This window comes from Momordica charantia (genome assembly GCF_013281855.1).
Source record: "Momordica charantia cultivar OHB3-1 chromosome 1 unlocalized genomic scaffold, Mcharantia_2.0 BLBB01000001.1, whole genome shotgun sequence".
Lineage (NCBI taxonomy): Eukaryota > Viridiplantae > Streptophyta > Magnoliopsida > Cucurbitales > Cucurbitaceae > Momordica > Momordica charantia.
This window is the reverse complement of record NW_028275157.1, coordinates 15,367,989-15,385,372: the sequence shown is the minus strand read 5'-3', so window position 1 is coordinate 15,385,372 and position 17,384 is coordinate 15,367,989. Positions and strand designations below refer to the sequence as shown.

At 36.0% G+C, this 17,384-nt stretch overlaps 2 protein-coding genes and 1 long non-coding RNA gene across 3 annotated transcripts; 2 read left to right on the top strand and 1 right to left on the bottom strand.

Annotated features, from left to right (window-relative positions):
- The first annotated feature begins 2,311 nt into the window (after positions 1-2,311).
- On the top strand, positions 2,312-6,313 carry LOC111013555 (cytokinin riboside 5'-monophosphate phosphoribohydrolase LOG3). Its single transcript, XM_022288022.2, has 7 exons — positions 2,312-2,687; positions 3,069-3,166; positions 3,378-3,408; positions 3,998-4,097; positions 5,447-5,517; positions 5,643-5,786; positions 6,023-6,313. The coding sequence occupies exons 1-7, from the start codon at positions 2,568-2,570 to the stop codon at positions 6,092-6,094; spliced, it is 636 nt and encodes a 211-aa protein (XP_022143714.1). The 5' UTR covers positions 2,312-2,567; the 3' UTR covers positions 6,095-6,313.
- Positions 6,314-8,327: 2,014 nt separating this feature from the next.
- On the bottom strand, positions 8,328-10,014 carry LOC148213332 (uncharacterized). The gene is made up of 3 exons (XR_015792647.1): positions 9,874-10,014; positions 8,754-9,091; positions 8,328-8,639 (listed from the first exon to the last, which is right to left on the bottom strand). It is a non-coding gene; the product is annotated as an uncharacterized LOC148213332 (long non-coding RNA).
- On the top strand, positions 8,654-11,169 carry LAC11 (laccase 11). The gene is made up of 6 exons (XM_022288244.2): positions 8,654-8,837; positions 8,943-9,094; positions 9,185-9,429; positions 9,523-9,651; positions 9,836-10,759; positions 10,871-11,169. The coding sequence occupies exons 1-6, from the start codon at positions 8,727-8,729 to the stop codon at positions 10,999-11,001; spliced, it is 1,692 nt and encodes a 563-aa protein (XP_022143936.1). The 5' UTR covers positions 8,654-8,726; the 3' UTR covers positions 11,002-11,169.
- The last annotated feature ends 6,215 nt before the right edge of the window (positions 11,170-17,384 follow it).

Here is a 17,384-nt window from a genome sequence, read left to right as displayed (position 1 = left end):
TTGTCGCATCCTCAACAAACCTCTCGAGTTTTTTAAAGTCTTGGAAAAATGAGTGGTTTGAAAGAGAGTAAAAGAAAAGTGGAGAAGAAAAAAAAAGGCAAAATACATTTTTGGTCCGACAGATTTGGAATAGGTGTTGATTTAGTCCGAGCAGTTTCAAAATGGACTTTTTTTTTTCTGATAACTGAGAGTTGGAGCTTTGCTTCCCTATACTCAGGGGCACCGCGCGCGCCCTAAGACTCAAACCCGGGAGACATCAAGGATTTTTTGTATTAAGCTCACCAGAAGGTTTAAACCTGAAACCAATAAGCCTAATATGACCCAGAAACTCCAAACCCTTGCCAACTGGATCGTCCTTTGGGAGCTTTCAAAATGGACACTTTAGGTCGAGTCTCAGCGAAAGGAAAGGCATGGGATGAGAGGAGTGGGGACAGAATGGTTGGAGAAGGTGAAAATGGGGGATATGGGGAAGGGGGAAAGGAGCGTGTGAAATTTAAATCAAATGTTTCCTTTGAATACAGCAACTTTGTCTACTAACCAATGCTGCCTCAGGGCACACCTTGATAGGCCATAACCCCCACATGTTTTCTCTTCTTCTTCTCCTCTTTTCTTCTTCCTTTCAAAAAATTCAATCATCAACTCTCCCTCTCTCTTGCACAAAGCTCAAGAATATGAAGATGCTATATCCCATACTTCTCAGTTTATTATATTCCCTTCCCTATACCTCAATGCCTTCAACTTCTCTTCATAATACTACTATATCACATCACTCTTCTTGTTGTTCTTCACTTTAAAAAGAAAAAGAAAAAAAAAAGATACCCCCCATATCTTATTGTCTAGAACATAAAAGGGCTGTCCATACTTCAAAAAGTTTGCATCTAATTTGTACTAACAAACAAAGCCAATCTATTGTTTTGGTTTTAGAAAGAAGAGGGGTTTCATATTTATATATATGAACATATCAACTAAAAGTTGTGAACCTTTTGGCCTTTTTGTTTTCATGAAATATATATACCTTTTGCTGATCTTTAGTGGGCATTTCCCTTTTTTAGTTTTATTGATGATGATCTTGAGATACAATGTGGTGTCATGTATGTTGATATATATAGATAATATATAATAAAGTTTTGTGCATATATCTAAATGAAAATGAAGTTAATGGAAGAAAATTAGTTTGTGAGGGGACTTTTGTGATTCTATATAAAAAAAAATTATTTTTAGTTAATTTGAGATAAAATTTGTGTGCATGGAAGAATAAGTAGGAATAGTATATTTAAAAGAAAAATACTTGGTTCTTCATCGTCTACCAATACGAGACTGGTCCGGAGTGAAGTACGCTCCAATTTAAAAAGTGACAAAAACAAAATGCACGAAGAGAGAGAAAAGTAAAAATATATTAATCACACTCGGTGGGAGTGCTACAAACTTGCAATTCAAATGGTAATAAAATAGGAGATAACATGCCTAGTATTTTTACATTCTAGTGAAACAAACAGAAAACCAGAGTTTATCAAAGAAAAAGAAAAAAAAAAACAGAAAACCAGCTATCAGATTCCTTTGGAAATTAGTCCAAGAATTGTAGTAGGATTCCAAACAAACATTCCCAACCCATGATGCAAAGAAAGAAGGAAAAAAAAACTCTAATTAATCTATTATCATATCATTATTTTATTTAGCATTATCCTATTGGTTTAATTTTATGTCATATATAAAAAAAGGTTGATTATCATTCTTTATGTTGCAATGAGTCAGTCAACCATAAACTCGTTTTCTAAGAAGCAAAGATTCCAGAGTCCACAATTTTCTTTACCCCAAAGTATTCCTTTTTATGTTTTTTAATGGATGGGAGTGGGAGATGCTCTCTCTTTCTTTTATTTTAGATACTCCGTCATTCCCGTATGATGTAATGATATTATCATGTGAGAGACCAAACAAAAACAAAAACAAAAAATCTTTTTTTTTTTTTTGTGCCTAAAGAGTTCTAATTTCCTAAACTTGATCATAAATTCAGAAGTTTCTGAGTAATGGGTCAAATTTGATGCACACACAGTACTGACAAGCACAGGAGAGATTATGATCACAAAGGAGTAATTGGGGTTCAAAGTTTTGTTAAATTAAAAGTTGGGTTTTTTTTTTTCCTTCTTCCCCAAATGCATCCTGTTTTATGGGGGTGGTGGTGTAAATTAAAGAACTTATAGAGGAGGGGGGAAGAGAGAGAGAAATGGTGGTCCACGCGTGCGAAGGGTGTGAAGGTGGGCGTACGAGCGTGCTGAGGTACTCGCACTCACGTGCGAGGAAGTTTATATATACGCACTGAGAGAGAGAGAGAGTAGTGGCGCAGCAGGCAGAAAAGGGTGTGGCCTTTCATATTTTGTATTGTTCTGTGACACTTGTATAGGTTGGGGGAGCATAGGGACACAGAACAAGAACAAATAGGATTCTTTTTTAGTTTTCAGAAAGGCCTTCTGATTTGTGACCAACAAACAAATAGGGGGATTGTGGGAAGGAATTAGGAAACAATCACTAGGGAGATTTTGGTTTTGTTTTCTAGAGAATACCCAATAGCGATGGAGGTTGAGAATGAAATGAGGCAATCCAAGTTCAGAAGAATTTGTGTGTTTTGTGGGAGCAGTCAGGGCAGGAAAAGTAGCTACCAGGATGCTGCCATTGAGCTCGGCAAGGAATTGGTATTCTATTTTCTTTTTGGATTTCCTCTTTTCTTTTGTTCTTCTTGGGCTTCAAGCAATCCCTGGGTTTTCCGTTCAATCTTTTGGTGGGGGGTTTTTCTTTCTCAGCCTCTGAATGTGGTTTTCATCTCCCTGCTTTTTACTTTTTCTTTTGAGCTCATTGTCCATAAATGGTCGTTTTTATTCTTCCCATATTCGTCTCCTCCTCCTCCTCCTCTTTCCTTTGATGTCTATTCAATTCTCTGCTTCCTCTGTTCTTGTCATAACTGTCTATCAAAATCCCCCTTTCAGTTTTCTTTTTGTGGTTTGTGTTTTTTCTGCCATTTAAATGCTTTTTGGAATTTTCCTATCCTCTTGTTGACATGGCTTTAATTGTTGAAGGTTTCGAGGAGCATAAATCTGGTGTATGGAGGAGGAAGCATAGGACTAATGGGTTTGGTTTCTCAAGCTGTTCATGACGGTGGAGGCCATGTCATTGGGTAAGCAAAGCTTAAGAGACTAAAATATTGAAAACACCACTGAAAAAGTTAAAAGGACAAGAGTGAGTGAGTGAGTGATTAAGGGAAGGGGAGAAAATTATTGAGTCGGTTCTGTTTTTAGGCCTTGATTTTTCATATAAATAAATAACTAATTTTTTGTCTTCTTCTTGTTTTTCTTTTTTTTTTTCCTCTTTCTTTTTTCTCTCCACAGAGTCATTCCCAAGACGCTCATGCCTCGAGAGGTATGTCTGCTACTGCTAGAAACCTCGCTTAACCTTTTCAAATTATACCAAAAATAGACTGAATATTGCCTTTATTACCTCACTTTTCTCTGAGCTGCTGTTTACAAACTTGCACCATATTTTCTTCTTCTCTCTCTTTTTGCTTCATAGCTACTTTCTTCTTCCCCTTCTCACTGATTTTACTCCTCCATTAATGTGTTTTCTCTTGCTATTTTCTAAGTGGTTCTCAAGAGATATGTCTCTCTTGTGGGCACTTGAATATTTGGCACCAAACAAATGGTTGGCTACAGTTATAGACACATAAATATTTGGGGATCTTCTGTTTAACTATTTGAATGATTCCATGTCAACCCCCTCCTAAGAGTATTTGTTTCATTGTTTTTTATTCCTTGGCCTTTTCCTACTAGTGAACATTTTCTTTTATTTTATCTCCTTTTGAGCTTGAAATATTGTGGCTAGGGAATATCTGACCAAGAAATTATTCCTGCAACACCCATCATTACTTTACTGCAAAACTCTCTCTCTATCTCTCCATTTCAAAAATTTTCTTACTTTTTTTTTTCTTTGTGCTATGTTTTTCCTTTTGCAGCTAACTGGTGAAACAGTAGGGGAAGTGAAGGCAGTTGCAGATATGCACCAAAGGAAGGCTGAGATGGCTAAGCATTCAGATGCTTTTATTGCCTTACCTGGTTAGTATAAGCCCTGCACCACTTCCTCTTGCACTGCAATTTTGAAGCATCTTTCTATTTTGTTGCTTATCAGACAGAGCATTTAAGATTTGACCAAATATCTTTCTTTCCAATAATGGGACAAAACCCCTTCTCTAATATGATCTCTGTGAATCTGTGTAAAAGTAGATAAGAACCATAATAAAACTAAGAGATGAATGATACTCTTCCTTCATTGCTTTTGGATATGGCTTCTCTCTCTTGAAAAGTTCCATGTTTCTTGGCTGAATATCTTTGTTTGTGCAAAGAGAGTAAAGAAACGGAAAGACCAAAAAGAAAAAGGAAAATTATTTTGCTTTCGGTGCCAGCACTTTTTATGTTATTTTGTCCATTGAAAGCTCTAGTTTAGTCCCTTTCTGATATTGAAGCAAAGAATCTGTATTATCATTATTTCTTTTTCCTTTTCCTTACTCTTTCCTTTTTTTTTCCTTCTCTTTTCAAGTCAAACTGAACGTTATCTTTTACTTCAATGGCTTCTGTTTGGCTTTGGGGCTTTTGCTTGCTAGTCATAATTACTCATCAACAACTCCTCACGAACCCCAAGACACAATGATTATTGTGTAGCCTTTCAAACCCTAACACTTGACTAATGACCCATCAACATCTTACACTGAAAAATAGAGTTACTGAAGAAGCTCCAATCTCTGTGATAAAATACTCCTGCTTTCCCACAATGTTGTCTCATGACCTTTGATCTTACAGTTCCAAACTTCTATTCTGCTCACATTTAACATGACAAAAACACCACTCATATTGCCAAATAAATTATTTCTCATCTGCACTAAAGAGCTGTGTTTTAAGATAGAATGGCCTGGCCAAAAATGCCCAATTCTCTGCTGAGATCATCTCATGTGGGGGAGAGATTATTGCCTGGCCAAAAATGCCCAAAATAATTCTCTGCTGAGATCATCTTTTGTGGGGGAGAGATTATTAAAGGCATGATAAAAATAATAAAGCCTTCTTTCAATATCTCAACCATGCATCTAACTGTCATAATAGCCAAACTGAGTAATTTTTAGGGGAATTTCCATCATAAATTCTGGGGACAACTAAAATGGTGAACAACCGGATGATTAGACCGACCCATCACATTGCCAACTGCAACCAAATATATACTGAAATTTATGACCAGAAGATTGGATTATCCTGTATATGCTTATTCTTGTACTGAAATTGCTCAGCAATTGATATTGAAGGGAAAATTTTTAGTACCATGTACAATATACTCGTGTTTGTTGTAAAGTACATTTAATTAACTTCAAACTGATACTTGATTATAGATAATGAATGTAGTAAAACGTTTCCTGCAGGTGGTTATGGGACTCTAGAGGAGTTGCTTGAAGTCATAACTTGGGCTCAGCTTGGAATTCATGATAAACCTGTAAGCTATGCTTCTGTTCTGCATTTCTCTGTCCAAATCATGTTTTCTCTCTTTTTGTTCATTAGGACTGCTACTTTTTTGGCCAAGTAATTAACTTGTGGTGCAAAAATTATAAAATTTTGCAGGTGGGTTTGCTGAATGTTGATGGATACTACAATTCTTTGCTGTCATTTATCGACAAAGCTGTGGAAGAGGGATTCATCAGTCCAAGCGCACGTGAAATAATCTTATCCGCTCCAACTGCGAAGGAGTTGATGATGAAATTGGAGGTATTACTTTACTTTGCAACTACTTTCTTCCAAAATCATTTACATTGGTTTTACCTGCTAGGACTTGGTATTCTGCTGCTATCTTCTCTGTTTCTTGGATCCATTGAAAATTTCAAGAAAAACATGTTTGTTTCCCTAGAAAAGAAAGAGAAGGAACATATTTGTTTTCTTGTGAGAAAAAATGGAGACTCTCTCTATCTGTCATATCTAATAGTAGCTGCTGCTGATTGTTGTAGGATTATGCCCCTTGTCATGAAAGAGTTGCCTCAAAGTTGAACTGGGAAATAGAGCAGCTGGGCTATCTCTAGAAAAGGATATAGAATGGATAAGGAAGAAAGATGGAATCTGAATTTTGGAGCTCTAAATTTCTATTTTGGGGGATTCTTTTTTGTAAATTACTGCAAATTGACCTCAGTAAATGAAGTTTGTTATATTTCCTTCTCCATGAAACACTAATTTCCTTTTGAAATTGTAAGTAAATGATGAGGTTGATGAAGTTTCCCCTCTGAGAATGGGCTTACACTCTACTAACTGAAGGAAAAGAAAAAAACAAAAACAAAATTTAGCTGTGTTTTCATCAATTATTGTTCCTCTCCATGTCTGTATCTGTAAGCTTACCAGGAAACCTCCATTATCATATCCATCGTCTGGGTAAACAAATTCTACTGAATTCAGATATTATGTTATTTCAAGAGAGGAACATGAACATGTGAGTTCCAGTTCAACTTCCAAGTGATCTTGTCAATTGGAAGTATGACATGAACACATCATTTTTTTATATAGTCACATAAACAGATCACAGTGACATGAAAATGACTCTCTGATCTCTAATCTCAAATCTCCTTCTGAGTTCAGAGTGGACATTGAAACAAAGAATCATGGGGACAAACAGTAGTCCACTGAGAGAGAATTAAGTGGCAGTTAAGAAAGAGGAGGAGGGGGGCCAATGCATTACCTGTTTTCATGCAGCTGTTTGTTGTTGAAACTGAGAGATGTTAGATTTGGACAACAGACAGAGAAAGATAGAGAGAGAGCTTAGGAGGAGGGCTTCAGTGTTGGGTGGGAGAGGCAATCGGTGGGGGAGTTGGAAAAAACAAGTGGTAGTAGGATCCATCTCTTTCTAGCAAATGGGAGTGTGACATGTGTCATGGTGGGACATGTCAGCAAGTTCTTTTAAGAAATGGCCTCCAACAAATCTCTGGGAGACATAGGGAGGTGGGTTGGAGCCAATGGAACGGCGACAACTGTCGGTAGTGTGGGTCATGTCAGCACATAATGATCAAACAAAATGGATGATTAGGCTAAAGGAGATGTTGTGGAATGTTAGATGGATGGGACTGGATTGGGATTGGGATTGGGAAGGCCATCATCATTCATCAAAGTGTCCCAGTTACCTTTTTTAACACTTTGCCGGTTGTTTATTTTCACTCGTTTATCCCCAAATTAATTATTAATAAAGGGGGAAAAAAAGAAAGAACTTAGGGACAGCATAAAGTTTGTTGACGAGTCATTTCAGCTGCTCTTTCAAATTCCATCCACTCCAGGCAGATAATAATATAAAGACCAAAACATGTTTATTGATTTAGAAATGGTTTTTACGACCCAAAAGATTCACGAGTCCTTTTTACCATTCAAGCTTTTACTTTAATTGATAGTAATTCAATTCAAAGTTCTCTCCTAGAACAATGGCTACAGGAGTATTACTAAATTTTTGTATTGTGTTGGCATTAAACGAGTCAATTACAGTATTAGATAATTACATACAGATGAAACTAGTCAATTAATATCATAATCTACGAATTACTACATTAATTAATATAAACTAACTGACTTTGAGAATCAAGTTATCTTACAATCAAGCATGCTTACTCAAGAAAGAGGAAGCTAGAAAAAAGAAGACAAAAAGGCAAAATTTAAGACTGAAATTCAATGTATAAACGTTTTGCCCAAAAAAGGAAGGAGAAAAATAGAGATGTGAATCCAAAAGAAGCTAGACTAACCAAAAAAGAGTGATAAGAAGTGGGCAAGTAACAGAGTAGGGATGATGATGGGAAACGAATCTAAATCAAAAGCCATTAATTTGGGTATGGATGTGGATGAACAAAAAGGTTTTGAGGGAGAAGTTTATTATTATGTCAACAATATGATATGAGGATGATCAGTGTTATGTTATCTCATTCTCATGGCCATGGAGGTGGATCTGTCATGGATAAGAGAGAGACCCATCAATTCAATCTCATTCATTGCTTTTCCCTTTGCACCAACACTTCATTAAGGCCCAAATTCTCCAAAATTCAAAACCAAAGCCCATAGTTGAGAGTTGAGAGTTGAGAGTCCTAGAAGATGAAGGCCCAAATTTTTAGTAGTTGAAGGGGTTGTGGGATTTTCAAAATGTCCGTTGTACGTTCTCTATCACTCTTGTCTTTTTCCCTCACCCAACCCCATGAAGAAGAAGACGAGGAAGAAGAAGAAGAACTAACATCAAAGCCAGCTCCACAAACCAACATGTTACTCCAAAGCAATTTCCAGACAGTCGCAAACTGAAAACAATAACATGTTTTATTTCAATACTATATTGCCATGTAGTCGATTCATTATTAACTTAAACACTACTCCAGAAGAACTAAAAAGAATTGGTAGTATTTGACAATGGTTTTTGATCTTGTGCAGAAAATAGAATTATAATAATACTGCAAATCAATGTAACAAATGTAACAGTGATGTTTCAACTTCTTGCAACAGTTGCTTTGAAGCCTTGTTCAACTCTCCCCCATGTTGTTTTGCTTTCACCCATCGCTAGATGAAAGCTTCATTTCGTAGCCAGCTCTACCCCTAACAACTTCTTCCAAAGACCTAACATTCATTTTTCTTCTTATTATAAGTAGCAACCATGTTTCAGACAGAACTGCTCAATTCAAGAAAAAGAACAAAGGGATAAAAATGGCAATCCTAAAACATGGTTCTCACCTGGGATTGCTGTTTCTCCTCACATTCTTTGCTGGATCTCTCCCTTTTCTGGCTGAATCAGCTCTCAAGAAGTACCAATTTGATGTGGGGCTTTCTTCTTTGTTTTTTTTCCTTTTTTGTTCTTACTTTATGATAGGATTTGACACAAATGTAATGGACTTCTTTTTCTGTTTGTTTCTTGGGATTTAGATTCAAGTGAAGAATGTGAGCAGGCTATGCAATGCCAAACCAATTGTCACGGTGAACGGAATGTTCCCTGGGCCGACGATATATGTTCGGGAAGGTGATCGGGTTCTCATAAACGTCACAAATCATGCACAATATAACATGTCAATTCACTGGTATGAATGAACATATTTGTAATGTTAGTGCTAATCCAAGAACTTGGGAATTGAAATGGTAATGTGTGTGTGGTTTTATGGAAAATGCAGGCATGGGTTGAAGCAACAGAGAAATGGTTGGGCAGATGGACCAGCTTATATAACACAGTGTCCGATTAAGACAGGCAACAGCTATACATATGACATTACTGTCACAGGACAACGTGGGACTTTGTGGTGGCATGCCCACATTCTGTGGCTAAGAGCCACAGTTTATGGGGCTTTTGTTATAATGCCTAAACTACAAACTCCATTCCCATTCCCTCAACCATACTTCGAGGCCAATATCATCTTAGGTTGTCTCTCTTCTCTCTTTTTCCATTCAAACAGAAATTAATCAAAACCATTCCCAAACAAGATCAAGATTTTTAACAAAATCTGTAATGCAGGAGAATGGTGGAACTCAGACATTGAAACCATTGTTAATCAAGCCAACAAATTGGGACTCCCACCCCAAGCATCCGACGCCCACACCGTCAATGGCAAACCAGGCCCCCTCTTTCCTTGTTCTGAAAAACGTATGCTCTATTTATCAAAACATACTTGCATACACAACCGTCGCTAGGAATTCTTACCGACTTTTTGATACATCAGAAAGTCGGTAAGAATTCCTACTATGGGGTTGGGTGTGCAGGCAGGCAAGTATTCTTTTCATTAAAAAGAAAACACCTTTAAATTCTTATTTCTAATTCTCATTTTCAGACACATATGCATTAGAGGTAGAGCCAGGAAAAACATACCTTCTCAGAATTATCAACGCAGCACTCAATGACGAGCTGTTCTTCGCCATAGCCGGCCACACTCTCACCGTCGTGGAGACCGACGCTGTCTACACAAAGCCGTTCACTACCTCCGCCATTCTCATTGCCCCCGGCCAGACCACCAATGTTCTGGTTAACGCTGATCAAGCCCCTGGCCGCTACTTCATGGCCGCCCGCCCCTTCATGGACGCTCCCATTCCCGTCGACAACAAGACCGTCACCGCCATTCTCCAGTACAAAGGAATTCCCGCCACCGTCCTTCCTTCTCTCCCCACTTTGCCTCTCCCCAACGACACCAATTTTGCTCTGTCCTACAATAACAAGCTCAGAAGTTTGAACTCCGCTCTGTTTCCCACCAATGTCCCACTCAAAATCGATAGGCATCTTTTTTACACCATTGGTTTGGGGGCAAACCCATGTCCCAGTTGCCTCAACGGCACGCAGCTCACAGCTTCTCTCAACAACATTACCTTCATGATGCCAAAAACAGGGCTTCTGCAGGCCCATTACTTCAAAATCCCCGGTGTCTTCACCACCGACTTCCCCGACCGGCCTGCAGTCCCGTTTAACTACACTGGCGTGCCATTGACGGCGAATTTGGGGACCTCTCTCGGGACGCGGCTGAGTAAATTGGCGTTTAATTCGACGGTTGAGTTGGTGTTGCAGGACACGAATCTGCTGACGGTTGAGTCGCATCCATTTCATCTCCATGGATTCAATTTCTTCGTGGTGGGCACTGGAATTGGTAACTTTGATCCTAAGAACGACCCTTCCAAGTATAATCTGATTGATCCTCCTGAGAGGAACACAGTCGGTGTCCCTACCGGCGGTTGGGCTGCTATCAGATTCCGAGCTGATAATCCAGGTGATCAGTCAATCAATCATCCTTTCATCCTATGCTTAACATATTATTGATAAATTCATATAATGAACATTGTTGGAGGAATTCTAAGAAGGTTTTAATGATGGGGTTCAGGGGTTTGGTTCATGCATTGTCACCTGGAGCTGCACACGATGTGGGGGCTGAAGATGGCGTTTGTGGTGGAGAATGGGAAAACGGCCGCCGACTCAGTTCTGCCGCCGCCGCCGGACCTTCCGCCATGCTAGTGCTTAGATACTTATACTATACACTTCGATACACAAACCAGTGGCTGATACTCATTTTTCAGATTCTACTCTCTTCTTTTCAGTATAAATTGTTGTATCTGCAAAACAAAAAACCAACTCATGATTGTGTTGTGTGAGCAACATATATAATGCCAAAAATTTTTACTCTCTCCATTCTTAAATATGATGGGGAACCAAAATTTGAAATTACCCATACATTTCCCAATACAAAATTCAGGCTTTTTCTTAAAACTTTTAAGTTTATGTTCAAATAAGTCTTTGAAGTTTATGAGTATCTAATACGTCTCTTCATTATTAATTCTCTTCATTATTAATTTTGTATCTAGCAAGTCTCTTCCCTATTAAATATTTAAAAAATCAATGAATATATTAGACATAAAATTAAAATGTTCTAATATGAATTCTAATCCTTCAATTGTATCATATAGGTCCTCAAAATTCAAACCAAAAAAGAATGTTCGTCAAGAATTATAAATACAAAATTAAAAATTTATAGACCTATTAGATATTTTTAAAAGTGCAGAGTCTAAAAGTTGAAGGACTAAACTTATAATTTTTATTGGGTAAATGCTATATTATATGTCTTGCATCATCTACGCATAGACATATCATTTCTATTTGCTACTGTGGACTGTGGAGCAATAGTACCTGTATCTGCAAACAAAAGTTACTTTAAAAAAAATTAATAAATAGCAAAATAAAAAGAAAGAAAGAAAGAAACTAGCTAGTGGCTTTAGTTTGGTCCAAGCCCATTAGGCCGAGGGCCCATAGTTTTGCAGCTTAGAAAGCTGGTCTACTGAATAGGGTCGTTAAAACTTTTGAGCTATGTTGGCAACTACCTTCCCAACTGCTCTAACTTTATAGGTTTTCTTTTTCATAAATATCAACTTCATTGAATAGTGTTACAGCCCATTTAAGCTAAGTTCAATAATTGATGCATAAGTAACATTTTCGGTAGCAAACTTGAGCCTTGTACAACTCGTCATCGAGGTATAAAGTAATCTTTGTTAGAGATTTGAATATCTACCTCACCCATTATTAATGTACTCAAAAAACTGTTTTTGATTTAAGTCATACATCTCCTATCAAAAATCTCAAATTTCAATCTCCACCATCATATATCATTGAACTAAAAAAAATCTCTATAAATAGAATGTTTGAATACTACTTCCACAATTTTGGTGTAATATTCGCAAAAGTAATAATAAATGATAAATAAATAATCCCACAACATATTGTTTGATAACCATCATAGCTTTGAACTCAAAATATAAAATAAAAAATCTTAGCATCAACATTTAATAATTTTGCATGGCTCAAATTATGAATGTGGTTAAACTCAGAAGAAATACAAATGAGTGCTGCTTCCTAAGGTTATTTTACCATTGATGAAAAAGTAGTTACAATTCTTTGCCTAAAAGAAGAGAAAGAAAATGTAGATACCATAATTTCTGCAATCAATGCAACATTCACTAGTCATACAACATAATTATTAAAAGAAAGAGTTGGGGAAAAAACATACACATATAAATTGCAGAATATTAAAAAAAGAAAATGCCTACATGTAATTAATTACAAAAATAGATATTCAACAACAATTTCATCATTTGTGTCTCCTTCTCTCGATCATTTATCAACCACCTTAGTCAAATTTGAAATTTACAAAATAAAGTCTCCTTCCCAGCCACTGTATACAATAATATTGTTTGGATCTTAGTTTGATTTTCAATTATAATTGTTAGTATTTCTAATTCAATACAAGTGGCACTGGCACATCAAGCAAGTTTCAAACTACCAAACAGACAAAACGGGGAAAGTTGTTTTTTTTTTCCTCCACAGTAACAAAAGTCATACGTGAGAAAGAAGTAGTGGGAGAAACAGGGAAAGGGTTAAAAAGAATTTGGAAACTTAATGATGCCAATTTAGACTATATAATTGACAAAATCACTAACGTTGAAATGGGCCATGTCAAAGACCCAATAGATTAGTTAAAACACAATATGGTCTTGAAGTTGAACGTGGATCAATGCCAACCTCATCAAGAAATGGGCATCTATTTCACAAGATTGAGTTGTTATATTCAAAAATTGTGAAGTCAGCCTTCTGTGAGACGACCTATGTCTTTACTTTTACCGATCACAAGCTTACAAACCAAACATAGCTACATAACCTTAAGTTTTCATAACTTATTTATCTATGCAATTCAAATATAAAGACTATAAACATTTCGATTTCTCAACTCTAGACTATATAAATATTTGAGAGTAAAATATCCCTTGACAACTTTAAAGGCTTAATCCTAGAGATGATACCAGACAGGTAACGACCAAAAAGCAAACTAAAATGTTGCAAAGACTTGTGAAGTCAACAGGTTGAATGACCCAAAAGAAAAGCTCTGCAGTCTGCCCTTTTCCACACATTAATTCCAACACAACATAGTGGGGATGTGTTGAAAGCTAATCTTGACTACTTTTAAGCATTAATCCCATTTGATAGCAAGAGTATATGCACCGAAAAAACCAAGACTTGCAAACATTTTGTGGTGTCAACTGTCAACAACAAGGTGGAGGAAATGCGAGGTCTTCTCTCAGGCATTTCGTCGAACATGTTGTGGGGATTGTAAAAAGCCATGTGGCAACAACAAACCAATAGTTTTTTTTTTAATATTATTTTTTTAGGGGAAAGGGGCATCTCGATCTTGATTACTGAATCTTGACTAGTCCAGTTCAAAGGGTTAATTAAAAAACAGGTTAAAGATAAGTTTCCAAGGCAAAGGGGGAGACCAAAATACCTTGAAAGTAGAAAATAGAAGTTTCTGTGCGAGGGCTTTGTCGGGGGGCCCGGCTGATGGGTGATGGTTGAAGAGCCTTGATAATCGCATCGAAGCCAAGTTGGGTTAATTAAAAGAGAGAAGTGGGGGAGAGGGCGTAGGGTTTATAGAGCAGCGAGCGTGGGCGTGTCTCTTTTGTTTAAGATAATACTTAAATCAAAGTGGCTGCGCCGGCAGCGCCAGCCCAACCGCCTACGCTGCCGCTTCCCCTCAACCTCCTCTTCCCTCCAACTCCCTCCCATGTGCCAACTAATTATTATTACCACAAATTGCACAAACTCGCGTCGATGGTTACAATTGTGCTTTTAAATTTTCGATTAAAATACTTACCTCCTCATGAAAGTTTCAATACTATTATTGACTTCTCAATAAACGTTTCAAAAAATACTCTTTGAGCAAACATGCATTAATATTTTGAATGAAAAATTGAAGTGGCGGAATTTGAAACCGCGTGGCAGTTAATAGAAGTTTCTCTCGAATAATTAGCTGCAATACAACAAATTCAATCTTTAACGAGTCAATTATGAGTCTGTCATTGTTTATACTCGTTTTTTTTACTTTAATTAAAGGTTAAATTTGTTGTAGTGTTAGTTAATTGTTCACTACATCATTTCAAATTATGTCACATCAATTTTTCGTTTAAAATTTTAATAGATGTTTAATCTTCTTGAAATGTTTAAGAAATGTCAAAGATAAAAGACTGAATTTTTTGAAATAATATGGATATTTTTAATGAAAGGGCAAAGCTAATAATTTTTTTCTTTTATTTTTTTATAATTCAGCTTAAAAATTAAATTATCAAGCTTAAGTAATTGAAAAAAATTAGACCCCTCCACTTTTCAACCATAAAAATCAACTTCAAACCTTCATAAGTGAGTAAATTGTACCCCTCAAAACCTATTAGACAATTTTTAAAATTTAAAAACTTAATATACATAATATTAAAAGTTAAAATACTTATTATAATTTTTTTTTTTTAAGTTCAAGGTTATTTGGGAAGGTGTAGACAACAAATTTGAACAAGGAATACGAGTGTGAGTCATGTGGGAGGGTGGGACCCAAAAGAAAGAGTGAAAGCAAGGAACGACAAGTCGGCAAGGACCAATAAAAACGCACCATCGACACAACAACCCAACATAGAAGGCTAAAAGAACGGGGACGTGGGTCCCCGTAAAGGGCAGGCCAAATGGTGGGCCCCGCGTTGGATGGAGGGAGAGTGTGAACCGTTGATTTGACGGAGGGATGGACAGAAAATGACGTCAATTTTTGCTCCCATTAATACGTGGAAGAATCTGTTGTCAGACACGTCACTCTCACTCCAACAGGTGCGGACAACACGATTCCCACCCACACAACACACACAAACGAACTTCTTTTTTCGTTTTTCTTTTCCTTACGTTCCATTTCCACGTATTGTTTTCTAAAACAAAATTAAACCAATAGTTATTTTCATCTTTCTATCAAATAAGATTTCCTCTTCAAAATACAAAAAAAAAAAATAAAAATAATCCTCAAATTAATAGGAAATATAAGGGTAAAAAATAGTCTATCTCAGGTTAAAAAGCGAGATTGAATTATTGACTTTTAAAATAGTAATATGTATTCTATCCATTAAGCTATGTTCAGCTTGACATCATAGTACAATCATTTTTAATAATTGTATTTTTTAAAACAAATGAATATACATGCAACTTATTTTTAGAAAACGAGATTATTGTACCAAAATTCTTTTTTTTTTTAATTTCTATAAGAGTGGTGTTAATTTTTGAAGTATATTTGTTAGGGGTGAACTAAATGTACTAGGTTCACATGAAGTGAGACTAAGTAAGCAATATGGATCGAGTCATTCGAGTCGGATCACCTGACTAGATCACCTAAACTTAACTAGTCCAAGTTAACCAGACTCGGTCCATTCAAACCAACTCGAGGAGACTCTCCGTAATCTATAAATAAGAGGAAAATAACTTGGAGAGTGAGGTATATACTTTTTGCTATTCTAAACAAAATCTTTTGTTATGTTAGACATTAAAGTATATTGGACTCAACACCAGATCGATGTTCAAAGTCGAAGCTCGGATCCAACTATAATCATGCATGAACATATTTGTTTACTAAAAATAAAGAAATTAAAGAAGAGAGAGGGGGGACATGAATTGGAAATGAAAGCATTATTATGGAGTATTTATTTGTAGTAATATAAGGAGGTGGAGGATATAGCTAGGGTTAGGTTTGAGGTTGTAGTAATTATAACCAAAAGAAAAGAATGATGAGGGAGAAAAAAAAACAGACATTTCAAATTACAAATCACAACCACCTTAAATATCGAACAATTTGTTGCCTTGGCTTGGCTTCCACTTCAAAACTGTCGGGAGAGGGAGAATCAACTGTCCACATAAATTTTTTTTCCCTCTCTTATTCATTAAAACTACTTAAATAATTATTGAAAAGTAAGAACAAGAAGTAAAGGAAAAAAAAAACATTATTAATTAGAACATTCATGGCTGGGACCAGAACTGCTGGTGGGTTAAAGGGCAAAGAGGTTAAAGTTTGCTAATGCGTTGTCGTTTAATTCAAGTCAACAAGGACGAGACCCACCTTTTTGGACTTGTAACTAAAATAATAATGTCTTTTTTTTCCTTTTCAATTTTTGTTATTTCGATTTTAAGTGGAAAAAAAAAACATTATCTTATGGTCGTGTGTTTTGTTTGGAAAGCGATAATTCAGACGAGGTTTACTTTTGTATTTCAGTTCCCAAACAACCCATCCCACTATTATGCTCCTAAATCATTTTTCTATCTACTTCTTTCTATTAATTCATGTCTTATAATAGTAAAAATAACCCACGTTTATAGACTTTTAATTTTTCTTTTTATGCCCTGTTATGTTTATTTGTGTTTGTCATATTATTAATTGGTGGAATTTAAAACTATTTCAATGATTAAGAATGTCTAATTAAGATATATTTTTGTTTTCAAATGAAAGGGTAAATACGTCATGTCTCAAGTTATTTTAGGTGACTATGCCATTAACAAAAAGTTTTCTGAAAATTCTATTCTCTTCTAAGCAATTCATGAGTTATTGCTGATATATGTCTTAGAATTAGTCAAAGTTGGCAATTTATAAGTTGTGAGATTAATTAAAGTAGCTCTAAAAAGTAATTATGAACTTGTTATATAAATAAAAATATTAAAATAGTATAACATATCATGTTTTTATGAGAACACAAACATTTTTAAACTCTTTTTCAATGTAGTGACAACAGGGTGGAAAAAGATAGGTTTAGTAAAGTCAAACAAAAACATATGACTTGTCAACCCAATTTCTTTTTAATCTTTATGGTCTCTCGAGAAAGTAGAAAAAGTGAAAGATAAAAAACTTCTTCTTAGTACAATATGTAAAGTAGGAGATCGAACTCACAAACTGATCTTGACTTGAGGTATATGTCTGAATTATGTTCGTTTCGACGATCAAAGGTACAACTTTTAGGGAGACGGTTGCTATAGAATATTAGTTTTCAAATTGCGTGTTGTTT

Bases quoted from the DNA above. Each gene is read 5' to 3' on its own strand.
- LAC11 (XM_022288244.2), top strand. From the start codon at position 8,727: ATGGCAATCCTAAAACATGGTTCTCACCTGGGATTGCTGTTTCTCCTC. The intron at 9,095-9,184 runs GTATGAATGAAC...TGGAAAATGCAG, and splicing joins TATAACATGTCAATTCACTG to GCATGGGTTGAAGCAACAGA. The intron at 10,760-10,870 runs GTGATCAGTCAA...GATGGGGTTCAG, and splicing joins ATTCCGAGCTGATAATCCAG to GGGTTTGGTTCATGCATTGT.
- LOC111013555 (XM_022288022.2), top strand. From the start codon at position 2,568: ATGGAGGTTGAGAATGAAATGAGGCAATCCAAGTTCAGAAGAATTTGT. The intron at 3,409-3,997 runs GTATGTCTGCTA...TTCCTTTTGCAG, and splicing joins AGACGCTCATGCCTCGAGAG to CTAACTGGTGAAACAGTAGG. The intron at 5,787-6,022 runs GTATTACTTTAC...TGATTGTTGTAG, and splicing joins AGTTGATGATGAAATTGGAG to GATTATGCCCCTTGTCATGA.